The 23,891-nt window shown below is 33.3% G+C and overlaps 2 protein-coding genes across 3 annotated transcripts; both read right to left on the bottom strand.

The window, feature by feature from the left end:
* Positions 1-15,888: 15,888 nt before the first annotated feature.
* On the bottom strand, positions 15,889-18,934 carry LOC112284385 (uncharacterized). 2 transcript variants are annotated; one of them, XM_024524133.3, is made up of 2 exons: positions 17,661-18,934; positions 15,889-17,270 (listed from the first exon to the last, which is right to left on the bottom strand). In XM_024524133.3, the coding sequence occupies exons 1-2, from the start codon at positions 18,115-18,117 to the stop codon at positions 16,231-16,233; spliced, it is 1,497 nt and encodes a 498-aa protein (XP_024379901.1). In that variant the 5' UTR covers positions 18,118-18,934; the 3' UTR covers positions 15,889-16,230. The 2 variants fall into 2 exon arrangements, with proteins under 2 accessions (XP_024379901.1, XP_090107772.1); XM_090251646.1 differs by having other exon boundaries at positions 17,657-18,872.
* A 1,514-nt stretch (positions 18,935-20,448) lies between these two features.
* Positions 20,449-23,242, bottom strand: LOC112285223 (uncharacterized). Its single transcript, XM_024525901.3, has 8 exons — positions 23,084-23,242; positions 22,613-22,732; positions 22,436-22,503; positions 22,207-22,315; positions 21,913-21,981; positions 21,623-21,680; positions 21,196-21,431; positions 20,449-20,962 (listed from the first exon to the last, which is right to left on the bottom strand). The coding sequence occupies exons 1-8, from the start codon at positions 23,084-23,086 to the stop codon at positions 20,843-20,845; spliced, it is 783 nt and encodes a 260-aa protein (XP_024381669.1). The 5' UTR covers positions 23,087-23,242; the 3' UTR covers positions 20,449-20,842.
* Between the last annotated feature and the right edge of the window lie 649 nt (positions 23,243-23,891).

Raw genomic sequence — 23,891 nt, 5'->3', positions numbered from 1 at the left:
TAATAGTTTGAATTTTCTTTGGATCCATCATAAGTCCATCATTTAAAATGATGTAACCTAAAAAATCGACTTGAGTAGTGTAGAATACACACTTTTTTATCTTGGCATAGAGTCTTACATCTCTTAATTTTTGTAACACATGACGAATACGAAGTTCATGTTCTTTTGGATTCTTAGAATAAATCAAGATGTCGTCTAGATAACAGACCACAAAATCGTCTAAAAATTCTCGAAAAACATCATTTATTAGATGTTGAAAAGCTGCCGGTGCATTTGTAAGTCTAAAAGGCATGACGTTGTATTCAAAATGTCCATATCTAGTTCGAAATGTAGTCTTCCATTCATCTCTTTCTTTGATGTGTACTAGATTGTATGCTCCTTGGAGATCTATTTTTGTATAGAACTTAGCTTGATTCAACTAATCAAGAAGTCCATATATTAAAGGTAGTGTATACGTGTTCTTGATGGTAATCTTGTTGAATCCTCGATAATCAACACATATCTGCAATGATCCATCTTTTTTCTTCACAAATAGAATTGGAGCTCTTATCAAAGATTTACAATGGCGTATGAAATTCTTGGCTAGATTTTCTTTAATATACTCCTTGAATTCAGTCAACTCATTTTGTGATAAATTGTAGATTGGTCCGAATGGCGGTTGTGCTCCTTCTTGAAGGTCAATTGAGCAATCATAGGGACGATGTTTCGGGAGTGTATCCGCATTCTTTTTTTTGAATACATCTTGAAATTCTTGATATTGGCTTGGAATGCCACTTGAAGTCTTTCCACCAGTAGAAATAGGTATGGCATAAATAATATATGGTGATTCTTTCATAGCAATATGCAAGAAAGCTTTTCCACCTATAAATATGGATTTAATTGAATTGGACTTATGACTCTCTACTTAATTAATTACACTATTAGTTATACTTTTAGAGAAAGTAAGAGTTTGGGAAATCCAATCTATTTGAGGGTTGTATTTTTCTAACTATGATAAACCTAAAATGACTGGATTAGAGGGAGATCTAATGATATTAAATACTATAAAGCTATTATGACTATTGATTATTACTTCTATAGGAAGGATTTCGTGAGTAATATCTCCAGAAGACAATGGACGACCATCTATGATTTCCACATGAACAGGTTTAGTTTTCTTTACTAAAGTTATGCTATGTCTTTTAGTAAATTCTTCATCTAAGAAACACACCGAGGCTCTTGAATCTAACAAGGCAAAGGCTTTGTAATATTTAGATCCTAAAATAACATTTAATGTAAAACAAGGAGAGGGATCTAAAGAGAGAATAGGACCTTTACTAGATGTTGTACAAGGTTCCAGCCACACGGTCCCTATTATAGCTGGACAAACTCGTTTTTTGACATATTATCTTCTTTCACAGCCATACTCCTCATTTTGTGATTGCGTCATTTCTTTGGATAATGTTGAGCAATATGCTTTGGTTCTCTATAATATAAATATAATCCTTCTTGACGACGACGAGTCTTTTCTTGCTCAATAAGAGGTTTGAAACGTACTGCATCAATTTCCATATCCTTTACTTCCGAATGTATGTGTTGAAGAAGTGTTGGTGTTGCCATTGAATTATAGTAATGTGGATGTCCACTTGTACAGTTCTCAGATCAAAATTCAAAAAGGCGATTGTCGCACTTCACAGCAAAGTCAATTGCTTGACTCAATGTTTGAAGATCAGATAAGTTGAGCATTAATTTTTTTACCTCATATTGTAATCCATAGAGAAATTGGCTAATAAGTGCAACATCATCCCACTTGATATCAATTACAAGTTGTCAAAATTATGAAATGTACAACATTACTGATCGATTGTCTTATCGTAAAATATGAATCTTATTAGTTGCAACACGAATTGCATCATGTTTTCCATACATGAATCAAAACTCTACCAAAAAAGCCTCTAAATTATCTAATATTGAATCTTGTCGTTCAAGAAAAGATAAAAACCATGATAGTGCTGAACCTCAAAGAAGCATGCCAATGAATCTAACTTGCGATCCTGGAGTTGGATAGCTTTGGGGTTGAAGTTCAATCACAAGTTATACTTGATTGATAAATCCTCGAAACTTAGATCTAGTGTCATCAAACTTCTTGGGTAGGGTAATTCTTGGTTCTCTAACACTAGAAAGACGTTCCACCATAAGAAAAAGGACATGGTTTGGTGCAGATGTTGAAGCAGTTCCAACCATTTCTATATCTTCACTTCCTATCAATCTTGTTGCTCCTTGTAGTGGTAAATTGAGTCGATGCATTGCAAGCATTAACTCCCTCAATTGCTCTTATATTTGTGCCATTGTAATCTTCATTTCAAGAAGTTCTGCTATGATAACACTTAGAAAAGAAAAGATGTCTAATATCACTCAAGACAAATAAAAGAGAGGACTTGAAAACAAAGAAAATAGTAAGGACAATATCAATTCAGAAGAGGGTAATCTGCAACTTCTAATATGCTTATATCTTATCAAGAAAAAGAAGTAATCCACTCTTAATCAAGATTAGACAAAGCTCTGATATTATAGATGTACTCTTGTCAATCTATCAAGGACAAGAACTTGATGAAAAAGCGATTCAGACAAGTAAACCTTCACTCAAAGAAAGGTAACAAAATATAAATAAACAAGTATGTATATTGAAAGAGAAACTGGAATGGCTATTGCCAAAAGATAAGAAAACTAGAAACCCTTGAAACTAGACTAGAAGCAAGAAACGAGTTGACAAGAGTGAAGAAGGCTTCATTCTTGTCTCTATATATACTATCTAACTAGGGGCTATGTGGTGACATTCTATAGGACCTCCAATATGTGTTGACTTTGTAGGACACATGTCTTGACTTACAAGGCAAGTTTTTCTACGTGTGGGCCACATAGTTAGCTTGATCTTCAAGCTAACAACATGTGTGGCACATGGCCAACTTGTTGACCATGTTTCTAATCCAAAAAGTCAATTAAAGACACCTATGAAGTCAAAGCAACATCTATAAAGCTTCTAGGAAGCTTCCATATTAAATACTATAGAATTAACTTATTTTTACCTACTTTGTATATATAATTACTAGCTTACATAAGTATGTCTGTGATACTTTCATCAAGTAGGCTCAATTCTATTTTGCTTCATTCACTTGTAGAATTTTTTAGTATATTTCATTCACAAATAATTACTATAAATTTACTTCTTATTATATCTAACATTGTAATATCCACTACTTTTTTCATATCTTTTTGATTCAAAAAATCATCAAAAATTATAAGAAGTCTTTTTTTTTTTTTTTTTTCAATAAATAATTACTTTTCTTCTTCAAGAGTCATGGCTTTGCTTTCTTTGTCTAAAACTTAAAAAGTTTTTATTAATTCTATCAAATATTTACTTTATAGATTCCATGAGATTCTACCATGTAGATAAGTTGTGTTTTCAAAAGTTATTTTCATCATATTATTATTTTCATTTGATGAAAATATTAATTTATTGGATACTTTTTCATCAATATGTGTTTTAAAAGCCTTCACTAATATAGACTTGCTTATGCTAGCCATACCAAATACACCTACCATATAGTTTTTAAAAAGTAACTTCACTAATTTCAAAACTTTTGATTCAAGACTTGCATCTTTGTACTCTACTTGCAAATACTTTCTAATTTGTACATAAATATAATATTATAAATAATAAATTCTTGTATTATAAGAAAATTTATTTTTAAATACTTGTATTATTTTTAATCCAAAAAATATATAATATATATTGATAAAAATTTAAAATTAAAGAAACTAATTATATAATTAATAATAAAATGGCTTATTTCTAAATCTTTACAAAAGTTATTAATACTTATATTTGAATTATAAATATTTGATGTATCATTAGCTAAATTTTTAAATTTATTACTCATATCATTGTTACTTTTGTGTGTATATTTAGCCAACGACTTACATAGATTTAAGATCCAATCTTATAATTTTTGCTTTAGATTGTTGAAAGATTTCTTTCCAAGTGACATATTAAAATTGGATACTACCTCTTCATTCTTTGTAAGTTGATCTTCAAAAAAATATTTCTTCACTCATATTAAGTTCTTTACAATTTCTAAAAAAGAATGTCTTTTTGAAGGATATTTTGTATCTAAATATACTTTAATCAATAATTAAAGTCTATGATTGATTTTATGTATGCTTTCTAATTTCTTCTTTATATGAATAGAAGTGTCTTCAATGTAGCATATATCTTCAATACCTATCAAAATATCACAACATAAAATTCCAAAACAAAAAACATCCGCTTTATATGGATTGAATTTTTTTATAGGATATCTTACTTCAAGAGCCATACAATGTATTTTTCCTTCTTTTTTTGTTCTTTCATCACCATTTATTTCAGCTTTAAATATTCCAAAGTCTATCAATTTCACATGTATATAACTATGTTTTTTATTTTTTCCATCTCAAAATCTACAATTATAACATTTTGAGGCTTTAAATTATAATGAGCCACCTTCATGTCATGAAGGTAGAACATTGCATTAGCAATTTGAATCATCACATTTATTTTGTGTAAAAAAGACATCTCCAAAGATTGATTGTTACATAACATATTAACCAAGCTCTTCTCTCTTTTTTTCATACCAATTGTAATTTCTCCACTTTCATTTGAATCAACTTTACGAGCACAATAAAACACCTTAATAATATTTGGATGATTTAGATGTAATAAGATATGTGCTTCTTTCTTAAGTATAATTTTGGCTTTAATCTCCCAAAAAGGTATGATCTTTGTGATACTTTCAAAATCCAACCATATTGTCACAAATATTTCCAATCTTGTACCATTGTGCAACAATATTTTTCTCTATAATGTGGTTCAAGGAAAACTTTGGAAAAAGACATATACTCTTCTATCCCACTATCCTTATCCATTGTAACTTATACTAACTTTTAAATCTCTATATACACATGTTTTATGTGTTGTATGTTTTTACAAGTATCTATGCATGTAATCACAGAATAAAGAATTTTGTGAACAAACCACATCATTCATATTCATTTTTGTGAATGTTGTACAGTAAATATTAAAAAAATCCAAACATGCATTCTATTATTCATGCTTTATCTTCTAAAAAATAGATCTATTATATTATGCACTATAGTAAATATATATATATATATATATATATATATATATATAGATATATATATATATATATATATATATATATATAGTTGTATATATATATATATATATATATAGTTGTATATATATATATATATATATATATATATAGTTGTATATATATATATATATAGTTGTATATATATATATATATATATATATATATAGTTGTATATATATATATATATAGTTGTATATATATATATATAGTTGTATATTTATATTTTTCATAGATTTGTGATATTGCATAAATAATATAAAAAATTAAATTATAACAAAATATTATTTAAAAATTACAATTCTACAAATAGTATGAAAAATAAATTGGTATTTCAAAAATCATGGACCAAAAAGTTATGTATAAAGTAATCATTTTTAATATAACATACATACTTTTAAAGAAATTAAAGAATAATGTACACAAATATATATATATATATATATATATATATATATATATATATATATATATATCATTCTAAATTTAAATCCACTTATTAAAAGTAGAAAGAAAAAAGAAAAACTAAAAAATATGTATATTTTTATAATATTAAATGTTTTATTTTAAGAAAAATATGCATGTATATATATATATATAGCAAGAAAAAGAGTAAAAAAAAAGAGTATACATAGTACATATAAATATATGTATATTGACATATAGTAGATAAAAAAATCTTAATTTATTTAATGACATATTATGATCTTGCAATAGTATTAAATATTTTAATTGGTATTTATTAAATTTACAATTGTGTAAGACTTAGATTTTAAAATTTGTTTCTTAAGTAAATAGAAAATAATAATAATACAAGAGTGTATCATAAATAATTATATAGATATATTATAAAAATCTATTGCTCTTTCAAAGTTTTTAATTTTTTTTAATTTTTAATTTTTTTCATATTTAAAGCATAAGCTTAATAGTTCTAATCACCAAAGTTATAAATGTAGAAATGTAATTAAAGATAAGTAAATAAAATTTTGATGAACATTAAAATCATATTAAATAAACCATTATAAAATAATGTATACAAAAATTATTATGTCAATCTTTAAATTATTAACGTACTTACAATAAAATAAATTGACATAAATATTATGAACTTTAAATCTCTATTTTTTGTATCATGTTTTATAATATTTTAGTATAGTTATATAACATTAAATAAAAATAAATAAATAAATAAAAGAATCAAAAAAACAAAAATAAAAAATAAAAAAATATAAAAAAAGAAAAAAGAATTAATGTATCTTTTATGAAGAAATTACTATATTTCATTCTTACAAATGATATTACAAATAAATATTTTTTTTGAATTACACTTATAATTTTTAAATACCTATAGATTATTATTATAATATATAAAAAATTTTAATAGAAAAATTTAAAAAATTAAGATAATATTTTGTATAAAATTTAGTTATTAAATGAGTTTTAAGAATCATAATTAAAAATTTTAATAATTTACAAAGATAGTTGTATTCAATTTTTATTTTAAAAAATCAATTTTATACTCTAATCTTTTTTGATAGATTAGTATCATGTGATTGTTAAATTTCCTAAATTCTATAACAACCTAGTTGCTTATAGTTTCAGATTTTTAATATATATATATATATATACATATAATGATCTAAGTATAATATTATCAATTCTTTGAATATAATAACTATAGCAGTATTCTATCACCACACTGTAAAAGAAAAATGTTAAGTCATTAATCTAATATATTAAAAATTTATATGCATAATTATATTTAATTTTTATTCTAATTAAATTAATGGGATGAAATTTTAGTCTATATAAAAAATAATAATATAATTTAACCAGAAATATCTTATAAATATTTGACATAAATTATAAAAAAATAAAAAAAAGGATTTAAATGCACACGATAATCTTATGTAGATTTAGAATAAGCTTTAAGAAAATCAAAAATCTACTCAACATGTTGTTATATAAACAGTACTATATTTGTATTTATAATTTTTATATTAGAAAAATAAATAGATAACAATTGATATGATTCTACAAACTCAAAAATCAACAAAAAATTTTAGTCATTTATTTTACATGTTTTGATTCAAATTCACATTCTTAATTTATACTAGTTTGAATATTTTAATAAAACTTTGGATAAAATTTTAGAAATATTAAAAATAAAAAGATAAAAAAATAAAAAAAAAATTATATAGACATGAATTAAAAAAATAACTTTCATATAAAACTAAAATAAAAATTTATATTAAAAGCTTGTTATAAGATATATATATATATATATATATATATATATATATATATCAATACTAGTAATTGCAAAGATAAAATGAGTTAGGTAGAAGTAAATAAAAATAGATAAATTTGATATATCTTATGGAAAAGTTCCTTAAGAGCTTCATAGACTCAAATATAATTTTACAAATATTTGTAGGTGATTGATAGGTTAAGAACTTGGCCAACAAGTTAAGAGCTTCATAGTCTCAAATATAATTTTACAAATATTTATAGGTGATTGATAGATTAAAAACTTGGCCAACAAGTTAGTCACATGTTATACATATTGACCACTTCTGGTACCAATTGGTCATGTAGCACACATGTTAGAAACTTGCTTTGTAAGTTAAACACATGTCAAATGATTTATAAAACATCACCACATAGCTCTTTAATTAAATAGTATATATAGAAGCAAGAGTGAAGCATTCTTCATTCTTATCAATGTCTTTTTTGTTCTTAGTGTTGTTTCAAAAGTCTCTAGTCTTCTTATTTCTAGTAATAGTCATTTTAATTTTAATATTATAACTATGTTTAAGAAAATATTTATTTTTTTTAGTGACACAAAAGTGTATTGATTCTTTAGTTGTTTTGTGATTCATGTCTTTGGCAAAATTAAAGAAATAAATTTTATAAAAAATAATAATTTTTTTAAAGTTATTCTAAAAGTATTTTTAAAATTATTTAAAAAAAATTTAAAAAATCACATATGATAAGGTAATAAAAAATTAAAGTTATTTAAAAAAATTATAAAAAAATATTTTTATGAAAAAAATATGCATATTTAAACTAATTATTTTTTAAAAATTACAAGAAATACAATATGCTAGTAAATTTAAAATATTAACTTTAAAATACAAAAAAAATATAAAAATAATTAAATAAAAATATTTTTAAAAGTAATAAAATTAAATTTATATTATACTATTTGCTAATCAATCTTAATATTTTTTTATAATTAATTTAATTAAACTTTTATTAATTATTGTGATTTTTTATATTTTAAATAGAATGTTGCTATTACTACTCCATTTTTTTTATATCACCACAACTTGCCATTTATTGTAAGCTACTATAGTTTTTACTATTGTCACTACAAGTTGTCATAAACTTGAGTTGTATACCACAAGGCACTTTTTTCAACCATTGACGTTGTTATCACAAATGATTTTATGTACCAATGAATTTAAATTACTCATGTTAATTTTTTTTTGTTTAAGTGTCAATAGTAGAGTCTAAAAACTCACCTACTTACAAAATAGAATAATTTAAAATAATAAAAATATTTATCCATATGTTTATTAGATAAACATTTAAAATAAGCTTAATTAAAATTTTATTTAATAAATAAGCTTGGATTTTTGCATTGAAGATATTTGAATTGTTTTCCTAAGGTACAAAACTATGTTTTTTTTTACAATTTTTAATCAAGTTTTTTTGTACTATTTCTATTAAGACTATGTTTTTGAAAGAAATATGACATATGATAGAAAATTTGATACACAATAATTAATTCATAAATTTATTCAATTATTATATTAGTAAATATTTTAAAATTATATAAATTTTACATATAATTATATATATATAGATATAGATATAGATAAAAAATCTTTATATATATATATATATATATACTGCTCTTTACAAATGGCGGCCAAAAGAAGTAATCAAAAATTACATGTGAGTTAAATCAGATTTTAATTAGAAATTTATTCTCAAATCTTACAAATTGAGACATAATTATATATATATATATATATATATATATATAATCCATGCATTATTAATATATATGTAAATAAGATATTAAAGATGCATATATATATATATATATATATATATATATTATTAAAGGAAAATAATTTCATGTAAGATAATTATTAAAATAATAGATAAAAATAAATATATTTAAAAAATCATTTGCAAAAAAATCATTGCACTAAAAAATTAAAAGACTATAATGTACTTCTATAAGATTGTACTTCTGTAATCATTGCACTAAAATTTCTATATATATATATATATATATAATACTTGCAAGATAGAAGCACTTGGTTTACATTTCTGTTATTTTGTTATTTGAAGTTTTAGATTAAAGCTTCTAAAAAAGCTTTCTGTCAAGACTTTTCAACTAAACTTTTAAATTAACTTTTTAATAGTGGTTAAGTAATTCTACCTTTAATTTTCGTATTGTAGATATTATAAAAATTGTTGTAAGCAAATAAGATTGTAAAACTTCTTAAAAACTTATTTAGAAACAAATACAAAAGATATTTTATATTAAAAATATTATTGGTGTTTATTTATTTTTTAAATTAAATATATGAATGTTATCAGTAGATTACATTAAGAGTTCAATTAATTATAAAATTTTAAATTTAATTCCTTCGTACATTTTTAAAAATATTTTACCTCAATTATTTTCTATTCTGATTCTCAATATGAATACTTTACAATTGCTGAAATCATCATTCCTTGATTTAATATTGATCCAATAGTACAAATATCATTATGTAGTATAATTTTTGCAATCTAAAATAACATCTTTTTAAAATAAAATCAGAAATTATAATAAATTAATTATTGATTCTAATAAAATAAAAAGAATCTTGTACCATTGATAAGTATCAATATCTTTCTCTAGATTTGAAGTTTATTGTGCATGATGTTAAGGGGAGTATTTGTAATCCATGTGTGTGTGATGTTGATCTAGTACTTGTACTCATACTTCATCTTCACTTGTGTGATTGTTTGTCATACTATTGAATGAAAAAATCTCTTGTTTATTAGCTATGGTATGGTCTAAAAATGAATATCCTATCTTTTGTTTGTCAAAGATGATGTCTTTTGAAATTAGTATTCTTTTCTCATTTGTATAGTATATTATGTATGCGTTATTTTCAGTATCATAGCCTATTAATAGATTAAAAAAATTCCATTTTCTTTCTTTCTTTTTTAGATGTATGTATGTATCTAAACATCCAAACACTCTTAGATTGCTAATATTTGGTTTACATTGAAAAAAAAATTCATGAAAAGTCATACTAGAATTTACTTTGGTTGGAATGAAATTTACAAAATAATTGGCAATTTTTATTGCTTCGCTCCATAGAAAGCTTGAGAACTTATTTTTGAAAGCCGTGCTCCTTGTGCGCCCTATGATTGTTCTATTTTGACTTTCTGCAACATCATTTTAATATGGTGTTCTGACTTGTGTTAGTTGGCATGTAATTCCATTTAGCTTATTGAATTTCTAGAAATCTTCTCAAAGATACTCTCCTCCTCTATCTAATCTGATTTTTAAAATATTACATCCTCTTTGCTTTTCAATCATGGTTTTGAATACTATAAATTGTCTGAAAGTTTTATTCTTGGCTTTTAAGAAATATATCCATGAGTATGATGAATAATCACTTATAAAGACTAAGAAGTATTATGCTCCTTCCAATGTTTGATGAGACATAGATCTACTATATCTATATGTATTAACTCCAATATGCTAGTTATCCTTGCATTAGATTTTCAATGAGCATGCTCTCTATGTTCCTACTCCACTTGACATCCTTCACATATGATTTTTATGTCATCAATTCTATACAACCTAATGACTTTGTTAATTTTTGATAAGTGACCAAGTCTATAGTAGTTTAGATATTCTAGCTTGTGATGCCAAAGTTGTGGATTATTTTTTCTTGTCAAGTTGTTTACTTTTGTTATTGTATTTTTTGAGTGCCACAACATTACTACAAAGTATGAAGGCGGTTCCTTTGTATAAGTAGCAAAATTAAAAGCTGATATTAGATGATTAAACTTATATAAATTAGTTATTGAATTTACGTGTCTAGTTGATAGGATTTTCTATTTTTAATATTTTCTAATATTCAGTAATAATATTTTGTAAATATTACTATATATTTTGCATTTGTTAGACTTCCTATTGATATGAGGCTATTATATAGAGATGGCACATAGAACACATTGTCAAGTTTTATTCCATTTGATCCAATAGATATAATTGCCTTTAATCTAATGAGGTTCCCTTCCATATTGTAGTAGTAAGTCCTTTCTTATCTCTATGTATTATTTTTAATAAATTTCTGTTTTGTGTGACATGACTCAAAATGTCACTATTCATATATCATTTTTATTTCAAATTGTCAATAATATCCATTATGGTTGCATCAAAATTGTTAGTAGCATGTTTGTGATTTTCATAATACTTTACATGGTTTAACATATTTCTATTGTTGGTATAGGAACATATTGTAGATTATTGTTATTGGCATTTTCTTGCAATGTGACCTTCTTCTCTACATGCAAAACATTTGAATCTTCTTTATTGATTGATAATTTTTTGTTGTATTTTCCATCTTAAATTACCATATCTACCTTTTACAAAAGCTTTGTGTTCACCTTGCATTGATGTTCTCTTCTATTCTGCAATTAATACAATTTATTTGTTGCTAAGTTTCTTGCTTCTAAAGTCTTATTGATATCCCTTTTTAATAAGTTTTGCTACTACATGTTCAAATGTAAGTAATATTTCTGTAGAAGTCATATCTTACAAAACTCCTTTGTACAAAAAAGGCATGCTATTTCATACTACATGTATGAGATTCTTATCAGGTATTCTTTTTTCTATTGCTTCTAATTTATTCTTTATTTTTATACTTTTTTATATAATCTTTTATTAAATCTCCTTCATGCATACAAAGTATGTGAAGTTGACTTGTTAACATTAGTATTCAAGCTAGATTTCTAGACTAAAAATTATATTCTAGTACTTTCTACGCATTGATTGAATCTTCATATTCTATTATAATATCAATCAAGTAGTCACTTATAGACCATGCAATTGCACTCATTGCCATGTTCTTCATCTTCTATAACAAAAGATAGCTGAGATTTACCTCGTTCTCTCTTATGATTTGTTCTCATACCATAAATAAATAAATGAATATATATATATATATATATAATCAACTCACAAAATGTATTACAAAGTAATTCCTATTACTTAAACAAAGTCAAACTTGGGGAATCTTATACCCTCTAATTTATCATTGTAAACTTATATGAATCCAAGGAGCAAGATCTTATTTACATGGTTATTGTAATCAACTCCTAAGAAGTCTCTTAGTCTTATTCCTATCTATATATTATATATTAAGATGTATGTTCTAAATTATACTAACAGAAAATTTAGATGTAGGAATTTTAAGTGACAATTCTAGAACAAGTTACAACACTCTCTATCCATTAGGCCAAAGTTCTTGGCAAGAGACATTGTCTAACCCACTTGGTTTGATTGGCCAAAGTTCTTGGCAAGAGACATTGTCTAACCCACTTGGTTTGATTGCAAAAATTCTTGATAGAAACCATATTGAGCGGCTACTGAGATGGTGGTTCTGAAGGATGGTGTCCCAGAAATGGATTGCTCGAAGAGTGTTTGTGGGAGCTCCCTCTTCATTTACTTTTGCCATGCTGACACCAATTGCTGCACAAAAACATAGAAATGTCTCAGAACAAAAGATTCATGCTGCACATTGATCAATGATCTCGAGGTAACAATAATTAGGTGAACGCAGCAGCGAGAGCGTGGAGATCACTAACTCACCGAAACGACCTAGGATTATAAAAACCAAAAACGAAATTTATGTTGCTGAAATTTCCGTGTTGTGACTAGAGCATATAGTTGTCCTGAGTAAAAATATTCATGATACTGGCAAATGCTAATCAAAAGGCAAACACTGAAAAACCACAGAAAATCGTCACTTAGTATCAGAACCCATGAGAAGCCAAGATCACACTACCTCTTGGACCACAAAGAAGATCTCAAAACATTCTGGATTTGGTAAAATAACTTCTTGAGGAAATTTGGCAACACTCCAGTTGTCAATCTCCATAGAGTCCCCATAGCGTCCAGAGTCAAACCATGCACGAAGGAAAGGGGAAAAAAGAATACCTTACTACACCGCAACATGTCATATCCAGCCAATTGAACAAACCCCGGTTAACGGAGGGCTTCATGAGACTCAAGTTGTTCAAGTTGTGGTTTTTGTGTGCTGAACCAAGTTGGGTTACTGCTCGTCAAGCTTAGAAGCGTGTCAAGGGAGTGTACAAAGATAAGACTCTTGTAGTGTTTCGTCTCTTTGCAGAAGCTTGTGCGGTATTTCTGGAGTCTGGGTACGTTAAGAAGGGGTCTAATGTTAATTCCTTCACGTAACGTGGAACTTTCCGCGGAATCGGTCGGATGCATACGAGGGCATTTTGGTTGCACAGGTAATCGATATTGGTGAATACTTGGGCAAAGAATCTGTTGTAAATGCTATGAGAGTAAGACTTCGAATGATTTGTGACGTCCTCGTCAACAAGCTTTTCCTAGAGATAACGTGAGCTTGCAAAAGAATCCATCAGTTGTGGCAAAATGCTCGGTAGTACGTCCTGTTTTGAAATCTTGATGATAATCTGATTAGTAATGTTTGTTGCCGCTAGGTGATCAACCACACGGCAAAGAATTCTTGCTCTTGCCACCGAATGTACAATGCCATATTGACCGTAGTAGATTCTCGTCGGTTTAGCAAATGCTCAGAAGTGCTGTTGACCTTCAAGACGTCCGAGAAATTCTTCAGAAAAGAGATGACGGGCAATCTAAATGATAGTGCTACAAAGGATCCAGCCTCTTGGTTTCTGGCCTCACTGCAGCCACAGCCAGCCTCCTCCATCCATAGTGCCCTGCTTGATTTGTTCAGAGGAACACCATCCCCGATCATCTGCTCATCGTATTTAGGCTGCGTTGACTCACAATTTTTTGTTATCTTGGTGTTTTCAATAAGGTAAACGAGGATTTTTTAGAGTGAGAGTTGGAGCGAATGAGTAATTGCTTGTCATGTATGGCAAAGTTGAAGTGAAGAAAATGGCAGGACTGCGAGGGCATATTTTTGTACGAACAGATGTCACAATGCTGGGAAGTGTTCGCAACGAGATGGTTTTCGAATCACTTTCCGAATCACTTTTCGAATCATGATGGAATCACTTAAACGATAAACCCGATCTCCTTCTCAAAAAGTGTACTTATGGAACTGTGCTTTTGAGAACCTTATTTGAAAAGATGCCACTGTGCTAATATGGAATTTATGGTCACCGAAGTCGAGGTTTCGTGGTTGAGGTACTAATCCTAGTCGTGGATAGAGGTGTGTTCCTCAAGCTGGAAAGAGGTACCGCAGTTTCGGATGGAGACCCTGTGCTGGTGGATGGGCAGGTTTGTTATCTTGACTGACAGAAGGCGAAGCACAAGAGACCCACACAACCAGCGCGTCCACGATGCTGGGGCCAGTGCACAAACTCAGCCAATAGGACCTTGCAGGCACTACACGGCATGGCAAGGGGCTCCCTTAAGATAAGGTCGAGCATGTCGAACACATCAACGCAGCCTCGAGTTCCACGTGCCCTTCTCGCTCATCCTCCCCTCGTCCCTTACTAACTCCTACTCCAACTCCACCATTAATTTATTGGCATCATCTTCCCGTCACCTCTCGGATATCCCATGACATCATCTTCTGAGCTCAGGCACTCCACTGCTGGTCCCCCGGGCATGACGTTTTCATCGCATCTGGCTGGGTGGCTTCCACGAACACCTGTTGTCGTGATCGATGCAGCGCCGCGCTTCGGAGACATAAAATTACGTAAACAGGTCACGGTAGTTAATTGCAACCTCGCCTTCCTCGTCGATCGCATCCATGGAATCGTGTGGATACATCTAGTAGAATCCCCACCTTCACGACCAGATGCATCAGGTTTCGGTTCTTGCTCTGGATGAGCCCTTGGGATTGGGTCGAATTCGTGATGATTCTGCAACGTCACAACCGCGGAAACCACCGCAAACTGGGTTTTTCTCGACAGATCGTTAGAAACCGCTCTGTCAGCTTCTGCCAGGTTGTGGTCGGAGAAGGAAACGAGATAGCGACTGGCACTCCATCGCAAGTGGAGTAGCAAGTGGATGGGACCAAGGTGGAAGGAACGTGAGCTGTCTCCGAGCTGTTTGAGTTTAAAACATATAAGCGGCAGGATTGTTATATTAACGTGTGCAATGAGTTGGTGCACTTCCCCCGAGGTGTGAGATTGTATGAATTGCGGGACAGCGACAGGGTACGCGGGAGTGACAGATCTGACAGACGGTGTGCGCATAATGGGCAGTTACGGACCCCTTCATGCAACAGTGAAGGATTCACCAACCTTTGAACATTTCAGAATGTTCGAAAAGCCCAACAACGTTCTGTCGTTGCCAAGTATGCAACTTTCCCGACGAGACTGAGTCACCACGCTGAAATGGTTCCGACAATCGACGATTTCCTGGATGGATAGTCTCACATGAGCTGTGACAATTATATGAAAACACGGGAGAGTTCAAAAGTAGAGTGAACGCCGAATTTCGATCCGCCAGGGCGGACAGGCTGAAAATTGAACTTGAATCCATATTACATGGCACCCATATGACCGTTACTGATGACAGTCAGAGGTTTTTTTTGGTTATGAGATTCATTCCTTCCATCAATGGCTATTCCAATTCTCGACTTTTTTTCAACTGGAACTCGTCCAAGCTCCAACTTTAATCATTTATTCTGTAAAGAATGTGTAACAAAAGACCCATAAATTCTAACCTGTGCCCACCAATAAATCAAATAAATGGAATGATCATCGCCACATCAAAAACTTTCCGTCGGAGATGATCATCCGTTAATTGTCCTATTATCGGTCAAATAAATTGCTGTTGCCTGTCATAGAATGGAAAGTAATAACTAGGTGATAGATTTCCTGTGTTCGAAGAAGGCAAAGCACCCGAGTCCTGCTCAAAGATCTGATCGTACGAGAGCTCCGGTGCACTTGAGCTTTGCAGATTCTGGAAACAGGAATAGCGGTCTGATTCATTCGACGCATATTGAGGTGCCCAATTGTAGGGGTCGATTGCTTCCTGATCATGCAAATTCATGTAACTTGACGAAGTTGCCATGAACGATCCCGATGTGGAGTACTCATCTGGAGTGCTTGAATAAGTTGGCTGATATATGTTCGAAGGGCTCCGGTTATCAGCCGCTGAATCGTTGTGCATGCCGATGGTTTGGTGACCGGAGGAGCTAGGCGTCTCCTGCCACGACCGACGCTCTTGATACGGACCCAATTGATTGTAATAAGACGGCGACCCAGAATCAGGTTGAAAGTAAGAGTACCCGGATAAGTAAGGTGTCTCGGAGGACGTCGCGGGCGCAGAGTAAGCTGGAGAGTGGTCTGTGCTCGAGGAAGTGCGAGTCGGAGAATTCCAGCTTGAATTCTCAGGAACCGAATGAGAATCACTGTAAAGAAACGATTCGACAATAGAGAGTTGATGCCTTGCGTTAGGCGCAAAGAGAGATCCGGAGGTTGCATCAGACGAGGCGCGAGGTGAATCGCTGGATGGTCCGCGAGCTGTTCTCGATGAGGAGCTTATCCTCGAAGACGTTCCGATGCCCAGATGCTCCCCATCGGGAAAATTCAACTTGGCACGCAATCCCCGAAACTCCTTGGCTGCATTATCGTAAGCCTGCGCGGCCTCCTCCGCGGTGTCATATGTTCCCAGCCACACTCGTGCAGCCTTCTTGGGGTCACGGATTTCGGCTGCCCATTTCCCCCACGGCCGCTGTCTCACGCCGCGGAACTTGCGCTTCTTCTCTGGCTCCAGGCTGTGCACCGCCTCGGCTTCTGCTCCAGCAAAGTGGCCGCTCGAGTCCTGATCGAACCCTGTCCTGTGCATTTGGGACTCTGCGATTCACAATTCAAACCCAAGACGAAGCTCAGCATCAACTCTATCCCATATCTGCAATACCCCACCTAAGTGCAAGCACATAAAATTCTAATGTCGATGACATCGACTGTTGATGATTCATGGAGAGGCGGCTGTTCGCTACGAGGAAATGGAAGAGACTGAAGTTCAAAGCTTCCCCAGGTTGCGTACGAATCCAAATAGTTTTAGACACGCTTACTGGGAACTATGGCCCCACATACTTTAATATTATACCAAAAGAAAGCAATGCCTTCGTGCCTTAACTTACACTCCGGGCATCGTGACCTAAAGCTGTCCTGAGGACCAACACTGTCAGAAGTTCTTATGGTCGGTTGTGAGGAGAAGTGAAGAGTTCATTCAATACCTACCTCGAGGCTGCAACGGGGCAAGAGGACGCTGGAGCTGCTGCTGCTGTTGCTGCTGTTGTTGCTGTTGCTGCCAACTTGATTCACGGAACTGGGCAGACTGGGGGGAGTTGTCCTGGGCGTGGCTAGGGCTGCTTCTTTGCGGGGTCTGCTCGCTCCACTCCGCATTGATTGGCAACCACGGCGTTGCAGATGCGCCAGCGACGTCTACATGCTCTGACTGTGAGCCTCGTGTCGTTGACACCATTCGGAAAGTCTTGGCACATTGTGCGCCATAGCCGTGTTCCGGCACTTGCAATGGTTCAAGCAGTCCTGCAGCATTCGTCAGCGCGTTTATGATCATGGAGACTTCGGTGACTGGGTTGGGTATACCCCGGTAGGTGGAGTTCGATGCGTTAGGATTTGAGTCAGGGGGTCTTTGAATCTCTGGTTGTTTGTTAGTTTCAAGCTGGTCTGACATTGGCGCCTGCGAAGGCCATACAAATCTTGCTTCGAAATTTTCCGCTTCTTTCTCCGAATTGTGGAGGCACGCGATTGATCTTTAATTTGAATATTGTAAGCAAGCTCTCGTTTCCGGATTTTGTCTCCAACAGCACTCTAATCAGCCCAGTATTTGAGCTCCAGCCTGAAAGAAAAAAGTCGAGCGATGCACACTTTCGTTTCGATTGCAAAAAAAATTCGCGATGCCAAGCAGCTGAACATTTTTATCTTCTTCGATTTGAACCAGAAAATTTCCCAGCAAGCTTTCCCCTCTTCAAAACGTCCCTCTCACGTAAAATCGGCTTGCTACTTCAGAATACTAAAACCCCTCCCTAAACCCCTTGTACGCAATTATAGTTGCAACCCACCCTACAGAAACAACCCACGCAAATTCCAGCTTGTCACTCACACCGATTCCAGATTCGACCCTTCGAACTAACACTGAGGAAATCAGTGCCAACCAGCACTCGATCAATATTACTTCGAAATCCAGCTCATCATCAGTCACTTCTCGTCGAACTCCGAACTTTCACCGGTGTCCTTGAAACACAACTCCTCCAGACTAAAAGAGCTCAATCACTACTCCTTTTGATTACAGAATCCAACTCCTCTACACTTAAAGCTCAATCACAACTCTCGGATTCCACGAGAATCCCGCAACCTAAACACATGTGATCCAATCCGGCAGCTTCACATTTGTCAAACATGAGTTTCACTTGACTGAATTTGGCAGGCACACAGCTTCCACATCAATTCCAACTGAATTTATATGAGGAATTCAGAACAGCCATGACGAAGATTCGCATGAAACTGGACGCACACCACAAAATAATCACTTACTTCTCCAGCCACCACCACCATCACCGTTGTAGCCGTTATTCAACCTGCCAAGTCACCAGTCAACGGTGTGGGTAACGCGTAGCATCACCTTTCTGTTGCCAACAATGCAGCGAATTTTATCGATTGGTCGAGAAAGAATTTTTACTGTGGACCCAGTCAACGCCCTAGTTCTTAACGTTGCAAAACTGTGAGATGGTATTCCCCAAATGGTAGGGTCGTTGTGCTCCCTGAGGTTTTTGTGGAATCTAGAGTTCCTGTCGCTTGCTGTTGGATCAGGGAAGAGCGTTGTCGTCGGTGACACTGTTAGTTGCATGATATTTGCAACATGGATATGCCGAATCATGGGCTGGGTGGGAGGGGCAGGGTGAGGGCGTGTGTGTGTCTGCCTTGGAACTCTATCACCACCTGATTCTGTGTAGTTGAGAGGAATGAGTCAAAGTTGGGGGCTTATTTTCTCACATTGTGATATTGGGTGGGTAATTTTCCCGTCTAGTAAGAGTGCAAATTAGCAAGTTTGAGGCTCGGATTCTTATTGTGAAGTTCAACAATTACTGTTCGAATTTTGCACAAGTTTTTTTCACCTTTGATGTGTTATTTGTGCCAATTCTTTTGCAAGTATTTTCAATGTGATTTGATAGGAATGCTTAAATATAGAACTCCATTCAATTAAAACCATCAAAAAATAAACATGCAACTTAAAACCATGTTTTCAAACATGTTTTACTTTTAGATTAAATGATGGATTTTATTTGTTGTTTTGAAATTGTTTTCTATAGGTGAACAATTTCGTCCCAACAAGTGTTGCTAGACCCATTTTAAAATTAAATAAACATATGAGCAGACATGGTGGAGCCTAACGCTCCAATTTAAGATTGATTCCAAAACAGGTTCTAAAAGTTCTAATGAATGCAGAAGACTTATAGAAAATCATAGCGGTTTTAGAGGGCAAACAAAATCATAATAAAGTAGAGAATCTTTCAAAAAGAAATCATCTTATATGACGTACTTTTATTTCGTACATCGTAAAAACGGAAAAGTAAGAAAAAAAAAAGGGGCATATTTTAAGTTAAAATTTCACTGAGGAGTGGAGGTGGTGCAATAAAAACCACCATGAAGATAGAAAATTGCAATGACTTTACCTGTTAACTTTATTGGAATTTAGAATTACACAAAGATCGGGACTTCTAAAGATAATTACTTCTAGTCGAACAGCCTGACTACATTGTGAATCTCTCAGGTAGTATACAAACAGGGAGACTAGGTCTATCTCTAAACTCGCCAACACTACTTTCAAGTAAGGAGATTGTCACTCATCAGAGTTACCTTGACGGATTCATAATATTCGCTTTGAATAATATTAATACCTGTCAATTTCTAGTTCTTCCTTCTCAGTTTGTTTTACATTTATAATAAAAACATGCATAAATGACTCTCAAACATTGTACATTTAACTGTGAGAAAATAAAAATCATTGAAAAAGGAAATACAAATTGATATCGTAGTGACATCGCCGTGCCAATTATGAAGCATGTTACAGTTGAAGTAGGAATATTCCAATATAAAGCCAAGAAATATCATCCTATTGTGAACGACATGGAAAAATGTCATCAAAGCCTACTGGAATTATATCGGGTTACTAACCCTTCTAACGATAAACCTCGCACATTCACGTTGCCCACTTGCAGCAACGAGTACGAGTCTCTACTTCAGCGATCGAACTCTACGAGAGCTGAATGTCGCACACGAATTGCATCTTCTCACGCAGTAGCAACGACGCCAAAGCATCCAGATTTCTTCGAACTGGCTGCTGGGGCCCAAAAAAACGCAGGCTTTCTAACTGCAGATCCCGATGACATTTGTCCGCGTTACACAAGTAGCACTCCATTGATGCAACCATCATTTTCAGGGTTATTTGTAACTTGGGCATATTTACCCCATACAACTTTTCCAGCTGGTGTCACGAGTCCCAACTCACTGACATTCACCTGCATGCATAAAAATTCACATATTGTTACACTGTACCCTAAGACGCGTTTGATAAGGGGCGTACTCATTAGGCTACAAAGGTTCACAATAACAACGTGAGTATATCAGGTGCGAAGCAGGTACAGTCCTTGGCCGGCTGCTCTGAAAGGTAAGACTAAACAGAGGCAATTGGAGCTGCAGTGCTGGAAGGAGTAGACAAAGATACAAAGGATAAGCTTAGAAACGAACATACCTCGATGATGGTACCCTTCGTGATTACTCCCATCGACGTGTACATAGGTCCGTTGGGATTCTTCTTAACTCCAATGATGTCTAAATTAAAAGTGCACTTAAGCTCTGGATGCGTTACATGAGCTTTGGTAAAACGAAGTCCCATGGGCCTGATAAACCGCTCGTACTTAGGAGGCTTGCGAGTGAAGCCTGGTCCAACAAATGTGACCTTCGTCACCATTCGTTTCCATTGCTTAGCTGAAACACGAAGGAACCACGACATATACGTTAGCATGATGAATACCCAACAGCATTGAAAAATTTAGCAGTCAGACAACCCAAAAAGTAGTTAAAACGGCCTTAATGTAGCTACTGTAGACAAGAAATCATTCACTTATAAAGGAGAAAATAAAATATAAAGAAGTGAGGTCGTAATCACGATAACTCACACTTTCTTTTTCCCGTCCTCAACACACGGAACATTTCATCTTCAGCAATAGGCCGCACCTACACCACACAAAACATAGCTTGTAAAGCAAGATTTACGAAAACATCCACAAAACTTCATCGTATCCTTGTTCAACCTCAAATCCCTTCGCAGATCCGCTACGTCACAGCCGACCTCGAACACTCTATTTTGAAACCACATCGCCTCCGTTCACGTACTTCACAATTTAAGTGATGTGGTGGATTATTCAAGAGTTTCACAAGCTACAGCATTCGTACGATATCGGCTCACCTTAGGAAGAGGCACCTCCCATTTACCAGCCTTCTCCTTACGTTTCTGCTTGATGGTGTTGCTGAGAACCTGAAAATTCGCATGAAAGTATTATAGGCGGAAAATACGAAATGAAGTGACTTTGACGGCAAATGTTTTTCACCGCAAAATGAAAAACTTTCAGGAGTACAGAAACTGATTCAAAAGAATGAACGCGCACACAATAACCAGCACTTTTCAAGTCAGAAGCGAAAAGTTTTAAGTCCATTATCAAAGGATCAGCGAAAAAAGAGAAATATACTTAAAAATCAATACCTTAGCACGGGCAGTTTGTTCACGATCCAATAGGTAAGCAGGTACAGCTCCATCTTGTACTTGGTCATCAGCTTTGTGGCGATTGGTTCGTTCAGAATGCATAGCCAATCTGTAGAAGAAGACAGAAAAATTAAAACAGTTAATACAAATAATAACTACATACCCAAAAAGAAAACCCAATACTTAAAGAAATTCGGCAGGAATGTAACGGTGTCGAATGACTCCTTACGTTTTCTTCATGGTAGCCTTCTCTGAGTACCGCTTCTTCGCGTACATCTTACCCTTGATACCCAGAGCCTGTAACCCACACCAGAACACTGTGAGTTAACAGACACAAGTCTAACCAATTCTAACAAAACCCTAAACCCCAAAGACTGTAAAATTTGGGAGAAAGTTGACGTCATACCTTCTGGGCGAAGGCCGCCCGTTTATGAACTTCACGCGCATCTTTCTTGCGCTTCCTTTCGAAGTAATCCGGTCGGTACCCATGACGCTTGCGATGCAAGTCAATATGATCTCCCTGCGGCTGTTACCCAGTGGAAACAAAAACAAATAACACAGAATACCAAAAGTAAGTTTACAAACTCACCATTCAAAACTAACCAAACAAACTCTACACCTTCAAAACCCAAACCCAATGCCTCCACAACCACCAAAACCTTAAAACTCCCAAACGCAAACCTAAACATACGGCAGTAGCCACTCCGAGCTAAATTAACCCAACTCTGGCAGAGAACCTGACTGTTAACGAAACACAGTTCACAATCCTCCCACAACTCAACCAAAAATTTAACAGGAGAAGCATCTCCAACAAATACCCTAACGGAGAAGAGAGGCCGCAATGAATGTGATGAAGCAAACAATGGAGAGAGCTTACCATGGTGAAAGACTTTCAAAACACCGCCACGAGGTTTGTGGCTTGGGCGTGAGGGGGAAGTGGCGTGAAGGAGGGAATGAGAGAACAACCTCGCAAATTAGGAGACAAAGGATTTGTCGTCCTCTCGCCAGGTGAGGGCGGCGCAACACACACACACACACACAATGCCCTGCCGGAGCCATCGCCGCCCTTGCCCCTTTGTGGCTTCGGCAACAACGTTGGGGAGGAGCCACCGGCGAAACCGGCACGTAGCCGGTTTCCGCGGCACTTTCCCGGTTGTCTAGTCATTATGGGAGCGTAATGCTCTGCGAGTGGCAGGTCGTAGATTCCTTGGCGGAATTGTCCTCCTCTGTAATATACATATATATATTACAATGTTAGAGGTTTAATTTATAATGTTGTTGATAAAAGTTCAATACATGCATGTTGAGAAAAATAGTTGCTATTTCAATGGTTTTTTTAAGATTGAGAGAAAGTAAGACCTCAATCTTTCTAAATCAAATCAAATAAAACATTCTTCCCCGGTTCATTTTTTACAACATACAAAAAGAAATATTTACTTATTATCTAAAAAAAAAAATTATTTTAAATAATTATTTATTTAAATTAATAAATTGAAAATCATGTTTTAAATTATTTAATAATATAAATTAAAAGCTAAATGAAATTATTATTACGATTATTTTTTATGAGCTTTAACTACAAATTAATGATAAAATAGTGTATTTGAAAGTAGTGTATGTGGATTTAATAACTACTATTTATTTTCCTCATGTTTTTCCATTACATATTTTTTTTATTACATTGA

This window comes from Physcomitrium patens, chromosome 7 (genome assembly GCF_059467195.1).
Source record: "Physcomitrium patens ecotype Gransden chromosome 7, ASM5946719v1, whole genome shotgun sequence".
NCBI classification, from domain to species: domain Eukaryota; kingdom Viridiplantae; phylum Streptophyta; class Bryopsida; order Funariales; family Funariaceae; genus Physcomitrium; species Physcomitrium patens.
This window is presented reverse-complemented; position numbering and strand designations above follow the sequence as displayed.